Consider the following 12,947-nt stretch of genomic DNA (forward strand, 5'->3'; position numbering starts at 1 on the left):
GATACTCCAGATTTGAAATACTTAATACCTTGATGAAAACTATTTTTTTAAATTCATTTATTTTAACACAGCCCACCAGAAAGGTGTGGACTAAAGTACAAACCTGTGACTTTGCCCAAGGTGAGTGACCTTACAGCACTAAACTCCACTTCTGGGGAGAAGTTATAACTGAGCCGGAGCTGCTCATCCATCTGCAGGGAAAGAGAAATGAGGTGCCTCAGCCAAGTCTGCACACAAAGTGCCTAACACACTGCCTCTGAAAGAAAAAAAGAAAGCTGCAGAACATACAGGGCAGACCCCTCCCTGTGGCTTCCCCCCAGGCGAGATAAGAAATGACTCATTAATTCTTCCATAATGCACATAAAATATTCCTTTCTTTCTCATGTCTTTTACACAGGTCTTCTCCCTGAGAAATTCTGCACAGCTTTTATAGGTATTTATCTCTCCTCTGAGATTTGCTCACCAAATTCTTTGCTGCAAACAAACAAATAAAGCCTTTTTAGAAACTAAGAACATGCTTGGTGAGGGAGGGAAAAGGGGGAGGGGGGCAGGGGAAAGTGGTGGGGGGAAGGCAGAGACAAATGTATTTTAAAAAATAAATTAATTAAAAAAAAAGAACATGCTTGGTATGATTAACATTAAGTGGAAAACAGGTACTCATTCGCCATTTCTTCCCCCTTCTCCCCGTTTTGTCCTTAGGGAGTCATCACTGATCCCATTGCTCCATTTCTTCTGACCTTGTCTCATTCACATATGGACACTGGGGGATTTTCTTGAGCAAATATCTCAGTTTGACAAAAGTTTGACACTGGCCGAGGAGAGGCTAGCTGGATGCTTACCACCAACATGAACCCCATCCTGCAGGGTTAAGCCAAAGCCACTACTGTGATTCTCTAGAACTTGATTGCTGGCATCATTTTTAGGGAACTCTACTTGGCTCTTGCACTGCTAATTCTAATCCTGTCTCTTTCTTGTCCTCCTCTTCTTTCCAAGGCATTGTCCTGCCCCCATCCATTTCACTTTTTTCAGGCTAGTCAAATCCTACCAGTTTCTTTCAGACTCTGCTCTGAATATTTATATGATGTTATTCCTGGAAACGATCTTCATTATCTTAACTTTCACCTGTAAGAAGAGGAACCTAAGGCCCCTTTAGCTGAGTGCCTGATCCTGGTTCCTCTTGGGGAGTGGCTGATCAGGACTAATAACCATTTATCACAGCTCCCACTGCCATGACTTTCCTTCTGCACCTATTTGTCATGCAGTAGTTTTTGCTGTGAAAGAGGTCACTGGCTGTGACTTGTGGTATGTGATTATGTGCTTTATTACCCTTACAAATTTTATAAATTTATGAAATTTGACTGTAGTCATATATGTAATTTGTTGAACACTTGTTATATGAGGCAGTGTACTAAAGTATCTTTAAAAATCTATTCTTCTCTAGAACATTGTGAAATAAATAGTATTATCCTCATATCACAGACTGGAGAACTAATGACATTCAGAAATAAACATCTTTGCCAAAGCCACACAGTGTCACAAAGCAGTGTTCTATTGTCATGTGATCTGCCCACATGGACTACAGTTTTTGCTTTATTATCTATACCTCTCTAGACATTCATGCAACTTAGGCAATCACAATTTTTATTTCTGAATTTTTACAAAATTAATTTAACAAATTTTTGGGTACCTACTGTGTGCCAGACAAGGTTCTACATGCTCCCAGAGTCCACCTGTTCCAGGAAGCTTTCTTGATACCTTACTTAAGTTAGCTGATCCCCCTCTGTTTCATGATGCCTTTTTCTACTCTAACCTTGTATTATGCTGCATCCTAATCTTCCACTCCTCTGTCTCTCTCTCTCTCCACTAAACTATTGGAGCCATGAGAATATGGATATCCTATCAATGAACAACTTGTTTCTAAAGAGCCTACTACAAAAACTGGGAAAATAATTCCTAACACAGGTTTGCTTAGTGATTAAATAATCATCTTGTATTGATTCTATTTCTATTTTGTGGGCTATAAAGACAGAGTCTGTCACATCATCAGGATGCCTCTGGCTGCCTTGGAGGTGTGAGTCCCCAGCCTGTTTAATGATCACTGATTCAGACTGCCCTGAAGGAGTTTTCTTCCCATGCTACCTCAGAGTTCTCCGCTGCCTCATCTATTTTCTGTAACCATCCCTTTGGGCAAAGGGCAGGAGGCCTCTCCAGTACTTTGTTGCACAGGCTTGGGAGAAGACTAAGGTGAGCGGGAATTTCCTGCTGAGTGGAAAGGAGTAGAAGAATTCTGAGAACTGAAGGCTGAGCTGAGATTCTCCTAGATTCTGCCCTCATCTCTTCACCAGGCTCCACAGTCTGGTGAAGGGTCAGCTTCCTGAGGAAATTATTCCCTGAACACTGACAGGCCCATGCTGAAATGTCACCCAGGAAGGAGATACTTGTTCAGGTTCATTAATCATTCTTATCCTTCAGTTCTGCTGAACTGAACTTACCTGGTCTTTAGCACTTTAACCAGATGACCAATGAAGGAGAAAGAGAAGTAAATGTCAATTAAAGGTGTTTTTAGAAAAATCAGTACTCGTAGAGGTTAGGAGAGAAAGCTAGGATGATTCAAAAGAGACATGAGGCTCTTACTGGACTATGGATAGATGGTGAGCCCTTGCATGGAATGAGGGTACCTGGACTCTAGTAGTGGTTCATGTGCTGAGTTATCAATTTTAAAAACTTAGCAAATACATAAGGCAAAAGCAATAAAAAAGGGAAGTACCAAAAATATTTATTGTTAGGGCTTCTTTCTATATGTATTACATGGGCTAAGTCATCATTGAAATATTCAGTGGGAAGTGCATTACTGTGTTAGACTTCCAATTTTTACTTTATGGTTTAGTATTTTTTTATTCTTAATTACAATTAGTGAGGTGGTAAAAATAGAGAACAGGCCAACAGCTCTGTGGGGCATCATTAGGGGGTGGAGGGATTGAGCTAAAAGGAGAAATGACTGAAAGACAGGGTCAACACTGTGGTGATTACAATGAGGGGAGAAGAGGGGTAGAGATGGAAGATGGTATAAGGGGGAAAATGGTAATGGAAAAATACAATAAAAATATGTTTTTAAATGTAAGGCACCATTGTCCTTTAGGTTTTTTGGACCTTTAATGTCTACAATCTGTTCCAGAAGCTTGATTGATCTCAGAGTCTGGGGTCAAGTTATTAACTGAGGTGAGAAAGGGAGGAGAATGAAGTAATATTTTTGGAGTAAGCTCCAGATGCCAGGTTCATACTTGGTCCCTTATCAATTATATGTTTCTTTTTCATATGACATTTACAAGAACCAACTGATTTCAGTTCCACTTGAACTCCCCCCCCCCCATTTTTCTTTACATATAAGTATACTGAAGTGGAGAAAAGTGAGTAACTGGTAAAAGGTCACATAGCATTACTGATGGAACATGGATTTACACCTAGGTCTGTCTCACCCTGGGGATGCTTCTCTTGACTTCAAGATATTCATCTTTCAAAAGAAGTAATTAACTACTTGGTTTCAAAAATTCCTGATACCTTCTTCTGTATAGCTTGTTGTGCTGACATTTTGAAAACTGGCTTAATTTGTTAAATGTCATAAATGCATTTTAAATAGGGACGTTGAAGTTCATCTTCACAATTAAGGCATTTTTTGTGGGCACCTGTGTCATAAAAAATACTAAACCCATTACAACTCTCAAATCATGACCAGGATTTCTTGCTTTCTGACTGCCACCCCAGCCCCCAAGTTCTCCTTCTTATCCTCTGAAAGAAAAGAGAGCAACTTTAGGCGTGAGCATATGGGAGAATGTTATTAGGTGCTAGAGGCCTTTGGCTGGTTAAGTTAGAGTGATGGTTGCCTGCCCTCTCTCTCTAACAGGTTCTGAGTACTGCCTGAGACCCTGATCCATGGGCCTTGGAGATACAGGAGTAGAGTGGCCTGCCCTTTTCTGTTTTTACTGACCATCTTTTTCTAAGTGGAAAGGAAGGAGTAGAGATTGAGGAGTGGGGAAGGGAGTGTAAAGAAGGCAAATGTGTTAATAAACTGATTTAAAGTTAAAGAAGAAAAACGTCTCTACCTCCAGTCCTTTCTGCTCCCTTTGGTGTTTGGGAAATAACATGTCCTCAAACACAATGTGCTTATCATTTTCCATTAATTGACTGGTGGAAATTCTTTAGAGGGAGAAGGAAAGGAAATGTCTTTTATCATTCTTTCATTGCCCTGTTTGTGTTTTTCATTTGTGGAAAAGAAGATAGAAAATATTAAAAGGAGGAAAAAAGAGTCATATATACAAATGTGCACCGGAATGCATCCCAGGTGTCTCCTTAGGACCTCAGTCAAAACATATTCAAACAAGAACTCATCATTCCCACCCCTTTCCTCCTTTAATCTGGTCTCAACCCAAATTTTATCTTAAGATTTTTTTCCTCTTATTTCAAGAGTAAATCTAGAGGTAAGCACATTAATTTATAATTGAACAGGTATGCTATTTGTATTATATACTTAATAATTAATCTGGAATTTCCACTGAATTAGGAAAACCAAGTCAATGTGGACTTCTCTCATAGTCCATATCCATTCCTGTGACCTTAAAAAGACAAAGACATTTTATGGACTCTGGAAATGAAAAAGGTCAGAGTTGAAAGGATTGAGTTACACAGGAAATAGTAACGGATGAGATCAGAGAAGTATCTGCAAGAAGATAGAGAGGGTTCTAGGTCATGGACATTCTCTCAGGATATTGTCTTGGACTTTGGACAGAAGAGTACCATAACCTGACCAATGTTTTATCATAATCACTCTGGCTGCTGTGTTGAGAATTTGCTTCAGGAAAACAAAAAGAGAACCAGGATCCTTCAGATAAAAGGCAACTGTAACCTGAAATAACACAGGAAGGGATTACAGTGGCTTGGAGCAGGATAGAAGCTGTTTTATCAGCAGGATGTTTCATATGAGAAGTGTCAGAGATGAAACCACAGTTTCAACACTGAGCAACTGCAAGAGTGGATTTGCCATTAACTGAGATGTGGGAGGTTGTGGGGGGTTTGAGGGTCTTCAGAGGAAAATTCTCAGGAACTTTGATTTTTTTAAAAGATTTTATTGATTTTTTTTTTTTTTTTTGAGAGAGGAGATGGGAGGGAGAAAGGGAGAGAAACATTTATGTGTGAAAGGAACATCAATTGGCTGCCTCTCTCATGGCCCCAGCCAGGGACCTGGCCAGCAACTCAGGCCTATGCTCTGACCTGGAATTGAACTGGTGACCTTTTGATATTTAAGACAATGCTCAACCCACTGAGCCACACCAATCAGGGTTCAGCAACTTAGTTTTTTAAAAGGTCACATTCAAGATGTCTAATAGTCTAATAGATATCCACATAAATATGTCAAGTAGGCAATTGGATATATAGGCCTGGAGTTCAGGAAAGGACTGGTGTTAGAGATAGATTTGGGATTAATTAAATAACTTGTACATGATATTTAGAGACGTGAGAATGAATGAGTAAAATTAGCCACAGAATCAGTGCAGATAAAAAAGAGAACACTTAAAATATGTAGTCCTGTAAGGTTCCGATAGTTAGACTTTGGAAGTTAAAGGGGGACCAACAAAGAAATTAGAGGCATAGAAGAAACAACAGATAAAGGCAGTGTCTGGCAAGCCCAGTGAAATGTGTCCCAAGAGCAGACAATTGCTGTGTCCAATTCCATGAGGAAGCAAGTAGGAAAATGACCATTAGAATTTGTAAGATAAGGCCATTGGTGTCATGAGAAATATTGTTTCGCTGTAGCACAGGGAGAAAAATCATTGGTGTTGGTTTAAGAAAAACAAAGGGAGAATTCAGGGGCCAAGTATATAAACTCCATGGATTTGAGTAATAAACTAAAATAGAAAATGGGGCAGTATATAAAATCAGATAAGAGGAAAAGTTTTCCTTCCCTGCTCCAGAGGGAGATTTTTTAGGGCTTTTTTTTTTGTTGTTGTTGTTATTGTTGTTTGTTTTCCATTTAATATTTGCATGTTTTATGTTTTGGGAAGCCATCCATTAGAACTGTAAATTGTTGAAAAGAGAGGGAAGGGGATTATGATGAAATAATGATTTTTGAATAGGGTGTGAGGTCTGGCCTGCAAGTGGTGGGTGAGGCTTTAGCTAAGAGCCATTAACTCTTTATATTCAACAAGAGGACAGGGAGAGGGAGAGAGTAAAAAGACACAGATGCAGATAATTGGACAAATGTGGTGATGAGGCATGTGGATATTCTCTTCTGAATGCTAAATTTTTTTCACAAGAAAGAAGAAAGGAAGTTATCTACTAAGAATAAATATGTAGTTGAAATTATTTGTGGTATAAGGAGAAATGAGGAGGCTTAAAATTATCACCTAGGAGATCAAGAAAGTAAATGGATTAAAAAATAAGGGGTGACTGCTGGGCAGATTTAAGGGCTAACTTCAGATCATGATTTTTAAAAGGTGATGTTGACTCTGCGAATTCTCTTTTGTAATCTGCCATCATCTACTGTCTGCTCTCTATACCACGAATTTTACACTGGAATTTTATGGAATGCCTGCCACATACTATACTCTTCTAGACAGCTTCTAGACAGTGCTCACATAGGCTCCTGCTTGAGCACTTAGCTTTCTTTTCTCCACCTAGCCAATTTCTAATCACCTTCAATTCTAAGTTTAGCCCCATCATTGCCCAGAAAGTGCCCTCCTCCATGTTCCCCTTTCATCTGTGCACACTTCTGTCCTAGCCCTTGACAGTCTCTTGTGATCTCCTCTTCACCCACATGTCTTCCCTTCATACTACAGCTCAGGAGTTATAAGCTTAAATAGGCATCAGAATCACCTGAGGACTACTTTGCAAATAAGTTTCTGATTAAGTAGATCTGTTGTTAGGATCAAGAATTTGCATTTCTAACAAGGTTCCAGTTGATGCTGATTGTGGTGGGAAGCAGTAACACACTTTGAGAACCATTATTCAATTTTCTCAAAGACTGGGGCCAAATGTGATAAATATCTATCCCCAGAACTTGGCTGCACACTTGACTTGGGGAAGAAGCTCAGAAAATGTTATTGAGCATCCAAGACATATTTGGTTGAATTAAAAGAGGAAAATAAGGTACCTGAATGGTAAGCTCTCTTCCCTCTCGGTTAATCTTCAAGCGGTGCATCCTTCTATTGGCAAAGTTTTCTATTTCAATAGTGAACACATGGGTTTCTTCCTTGCTCAGCTGATAGTGAACTTGTAAGCTTCCTTGAAAAATAAATGTTAGAAATTAGAATTAAAAAAACAACCCATAAAATGTAAAAGTATAAACACATTATATTTTAATTGATCATTACCATTCAATTATATTGGAAATTTAAATTAAATCAAAGGGCCCCATGTTTTAATACTTTTATCATTTAAATTTTTAGAATATATGCTATTTTTTGGTCTGTGTCTGTGAGCTATGAATATATGTTCTCTGGCTAAATTCTTCACCTTTCACCCAGTCCCTTCTACCCCCTCTCCTCTGACAGCAGTCAGTCTGTTCCACGTATCCAAGCTCCTATCTTTATTTTGTCAGTTTATATGTTCATTAGATTTCACATATAATTAAGATCATATGTAATTTTATTTCTCTGATTAGCTTATTCACTTAGCATAATCATCTTCAGGTCCGTCCATGCTGTGGCAAAAAGTAAGAATTCTTTCATTTTTGTGGCCACATAATATTCCATTGTGTAAATGCATCACAACTTTTTTTTTATCCACTCATCTACCAATGTGCACTTGGATTGTTTCCAGATATATTCTGTTGTAAGTAAGGCTGCATGAACTTAAGGGTGCATATGTTTTGAACTAGTGTTCGGGGATTCCTAGGATATATTCCCAGAAGTGGGGCTTGTTGGGTTAATTGTTTGGGTCCATAAAGAAATCCCTAAGTACCGATGCAAAATTAAAGTGTGTGTGAATGTGTGTAAAAAGTATATAATGAACCAAAATGTCAATTTGTAAAATTAAAAAAAAAATGAGTCTATTTCGTAATTGAATTGTGAAAACTTTAGTAAAATTAGGGTTTTTTCCCACTCTTTTTTTAATTACTACCATATCCTGTAACTCCTTTTCTTCCTAACTGCCTTCATGAAATTTCAGAATATATAATGTAAAATAACCTAAGGCAGAATAGAAGAAAATAATTCTGGGTTATGTGGCCATTACCTAACAGCCAAGAGGAGAGACTCCCTCTAGACAATCCTGGGTTTTTCTGTTTTATCCTTTCTTTATGGTTCTTACCATCAGAAATTTCCAAATATTAATATTTTAGTTACTTTGTCACTTAAATAATTAATAATAGCTCTTTCAGTATCACATTTGGTGCTTATAAGAGTTGGGTAGGGGTGGGAGTAGCTGTGCAGATATGCACACATCAGGCAAAGGGATCCCAGCTGTCTATTCTAAAAAAGCTTAATGACCTATTCAGCGCACTGGTTGCTATTGGGTGGCATGCCTTTACAGGCTTCTTTTAATTTGAAGAAGCTGGGTGTTTTAATATTTAATTCTAACAAATAAACTAAATCAGCATATGATAATTATGTATCAGTCATGGTGATAAGAATCATATTCCACGAGGGAATTTAAACTGTTTTACCATCTCAAACTTTGGCTAATTCATACACATATTCATATTCTGTATCTATTTGTTTATTTTAGAAAGAAAGAGCTATTATCCTTCGCGACAGCATGGATGGAACTGGAGAGCATTATGCTAAGTGAAATAAGCCTGGGGATGAAAGACAAATACCATATGATCTCACCTGTAAGTGGGACCTAACCAACAAAACAAACAAACAAGGAAAATATAACCAGCAACATTGAAAGAAAGAAGAAACCAACAGAATCAAGAATGAAGGAGGCAGGGGGGCTAGGGAAAGGGAAGGAAATGGTCAAGTCAAGAAACATGGACAATGGACCCACGGACAAAGCCAAAGTGGGAAAGGATTGAGGGTGGGGGAGGTATGGGAGGAGGGGCAGCAGAAAGTGGTGGCAGGAAGTGGAGGTAAATGTTTTCGAACAATAATAAATAAATAAATGAATGAATGAAAAGAAATCACTTCCATTTTATATATCTTTTCTAATACCTGCCTCATAACTATTCATTTAGATGTCAATAATTTCAACAGGAACCCTGTTAAAGAATCTTGAATCATACTTAACATCTCAATTTATGTCTAAAACATCTCAACCAAACAAATAAATACATTGGTCAAATATTAACAGGCATAATGGGAGAGGTTGACAGTAGCACAATAATAGTAGGCTATTTTAAAACCTCACTCACATCAATGAATAGATCATCCAGACAGAATATCAACAAGGAAACAGTGGCCTTAGCAACACATCATAGCAGGTGGACTTCATACATATCTAAAGAACATTATACTGTAAATCAGCAGAACACACATTCTTTTCAAGTGTATCTGAAACATTTTCTAAAATAGACCACACATTATGCTGGAAAACAAGTCTCAGTAATTTGAAGAATATCAAAACCAAGAATCTCCTTCATTATCAATGGTAAAAAAAAAAAAAAAAAAAAAAAACTAGAAATCAATTACAGGAAGAAAACTGAAAAAAGAAAAACCACTAACACATGGAGGCCAAACAATCAATGGGATAATAAAGTAATCAAAGAAAAAAATTATAAAAAATCTTAAGACAAATAAAAATGAAAACACAATGATCCAAAAAGTTTGGGGTGACAGCAGAAGTAGTTATAAGAGGGAAATTCATAATGCTACAGGCCAACATTAATAACAAGAAAATTATCAAATAACTAATCTAAACTTATACCTAAAGAAACTAGAAAAGGAAGAACAAGCAAAGCCTAAAGTGAGTAGAAAGAAGGAAATAAAGATCAGAGCAGAAATAAATAAAATAGTGACCAAAAAAAAAAAAGATTAGCAAAACTAAGAACTATTTTTTTGAAAAGTAAACAAATAATTAAACCTCTACCAGCCTTATTAAGGAAAAAGAGAAGGCTCAAAGAAAATCTGAAATGAAAGAGAAATAATAACAGTCAACACAGAAATATAGTGTAAAAGAATATACATCTAAAAATAAGACAAGAAAAAAATGGATAATGTCTTAAAAACATATAATCTTATATGACTAAATCAGGAAGAATTAAACAAACAAACAAACAAAACTAACTAATTACTAGAAAGAAAATGAATCAGCAATAAAAGACAAAACAAAACACAACCACTGCAAACTACAGTACAGGACCAGATGGGTTCACAGGTGAATTCAACCAACCATTCAAAAAAGAATAAATTGCTAGACTCTTCAAATTATTAAAAAAAATAATGATGAGGAAAAGCTTCTAAGCTCATTCTGATGAGGCCAATATTACTCTGATATCAAATCATACAAAGAAACAACTAAAATAGAAAATTATAGGCCAATATCCCTGATAAAAATAGAAGCAAAAATCCTCAACAAAACATTAGCAACCCAAATATAACAATGCATTAAAGAGATCATGTGCTATGAATAAGTGAGGTTAATTTCAGAAATTACAGATTTGATATCTACTAATTAATGTGATGTGCCACATAAACAAAATAAATGAGGAAATCATATGATTATCTCAGTAGATTCAGAAAAACATTTGCCAAAATTCAACATCCTTTTTATAATAAAAACACTCAACAAAATGATATAGAAACAACATACCTCAATATAGAAAAGACCATATATAACAAACATACAGCTAATATAATGCTAAAAAGCTGAAACCTTTTCTCTAAATCAGAAACAAGATAAGTATGCATACTCTCACTATTCTTACTCAGCATAGTATTGGAAGTCATAGCAAAGGTTATCAGGCAGGAAAAAGAAATACAAAGATCCAAATAGGACATAAGTAAAATTTTTGCTGTTTGCAGATGATATAAAACTATATATAGAAAGTCCTGAAGATCCCAATAAAAATTATTACAGCTAATAACTGAATAAAGTTGCAGGATGAAAAATTAATATTCATAATTTGGTTGTTTTCTATAAAAATGTTACCAATAAGAGTGATTAAGAAAATAATCCCATTTACAATTGAATCAAAAACAATAAAATAGCTAGGAATAAATTTAATCAAGAAGCTAAAAGACTTATACTCTGGAAACTACAAGACACTGATGAAAACAAGTGAACGAGACACAAATAGATGAAAACTTATACCATGCTCATGTACTCAAAGAATTAACATTGTTAAAATGTGCATACTACTCAAAACAATTTACCAATTCAACACAATACCTATTAAAATACCAATGGCACTTTTCACAGAACCAGAACAAGTAATTGTAAAATTTATGTAAAACCACAAGAGACCCAGGATAGCCAAAGGAATCTTGAGAAAAAATTACAATGTTGGAGTTATCACATGCCCTGATTTAAAATTTTATCACAAAACTATAATAATCGAATTAATATTGTATTGGCACAAAAACAGACACATAGATCAATGGAGCAGAATAGATATTCCAGAAATAAATCCAAGATTATATGCTCAGTGAACCTATGACAAAGGAGGAGAATATACAATGGAGAAAAGACAATCTCTCCAATAAGTGGAGTTGTGAAAATCAGACAGATACATGCAAAATACTGAAACTAGACCATTTTCTTACCCTTATACAAAAATAAACTCAAAATGGATGAAAAACTTAAATATAAGACCTAAAACCATACAATTCTTAGAAGAAAACTTAGGCAGTAAACTCTTGACATTGCTCTTAGTAATATTTGTTTTTGAATACATCTCCTTGGGCAAAGGCAAAAAAAAGCCAAAAAACAAAAAAAAAAAAGTGAAACTGCATCAAACTAGGAAACTTTTGCACAACAAAGAAAGTAATCAATATGTTGTAAAGGCAATCACTAAGTGAAAGAATACATTTATAAATTATATAGAAGGTAAGGTGCTAAATTACAAAATATATAAAGAACTCATACAACTCAACATCAAAAACCAAACAATCCACTTAAAAAATATTGGCAAAGGACCTGAATAAACATCTCTCCAAACCAGACATAGAGATGGCAAATAGGCACATGAAAAAGTGCTCACCACAACTAATTATAAGGAAAAGGCAAATAAAAACCACAATATATTTCACACCTAATAAATTGGCTATTTTCACAAAGAGAAAAAAATGTTGCCAAGGATGTGGAGAAAATGGAAAGTTGGTTCACTGTTGGTAGCATTGCAAATTAGTGCAGCCACTATGGAAAACAGTTTGGAAGTTCCTCAACAAATTAAAAATAGAACTACTGTACAAAGCAGCAATCCCTCTTCTTTATATATATCCTAAAAAAAAAAAACTTGAAAAAGATGCACCCCTACGTTCATTGGAACATTATTTACAATAGCCAAGATATGAGAGCAATCTAGGTTTCCATTGATAGATGAATGAATAAAGAAGATGTGGTTTATATATACATTTTATATACACACACACACACACACACACACACACACATTTATATATATAATGGAATATTACTCAACTATAAAATAGAATGAAATCTTGCCATTGCAATGACATGGATGGACCTATAGAGTATTAATTAAGTTGAATGAGTTGGACAGAGAAATACAAATACTTTATGATTTCATGTATATGTGAAATCTATAAACAAAAAAAAGTGAACAAACAAAATTAAACAGAACCTAATTCATAGAACAAATTGGTAATTGCAGAGAGGAAGGGGTAGGGGAGAACTGAAAAAGGGGAAGGGGATTAAGAAGTACAAAATTCCAGTTATAAAATAAGTCATAGGAATGTAATATACAGCATAGGAAATAGAGTCAATAACATCATGATGACTATGGTAATAGATGTTTATTAAACTCATTTTGGTAATCAGTTTATAAGGTATAT

The 12,947-nt window shown here is 35.8% G+C and overlaps 1 protein-coding gene across 2 annotated transcripts in view; it reads right to left on the minus strand.

The window, feature by feature from the left end:
* Positions 1 to 12,947, minus strand: part of CNTNAP5 (contactin associated protein family member 5) — a 1,056,232-nt gene that overhangs the window by 68,350 nt on the left and 974,935 nt on the right. For both annotated transcript variants that reach the window (XM_054575031.1, XM_054575030.1), the window contains exons 20-21: positions 7,145 to 7,275; positions 104 to 191 (exon numbers count right to left, since the gene is read on the minus strand). In XM_054575031.1, coding sequence (XP_054431006.1) covers positions 104 to 191; positions 7,145 to 7,275 — 219 coding nt within the window. The remainder of the gene's footprint in view (positions 1 to 103; positions 192 to 7,144; positions 7,276 to 12,947) is intronic.

This window comes from Pteronotus mesoamericanus, unplaced genomic scaffold, assembly GCF_021234165.1.
Source record: "Pteronotus mesoamericanus isolate MK-2021 breed Mesoamerican mustached bat unplaced genomic scaffold, CSHL_Meso_final contig_27, whole genome shotgun sequence".
NCBI lineage: Eukaryota > Metazoa > Chordata > Mammalia > Chiroptera > Mormoopidae > Pteronotus > Pteronotus mesoamericanus.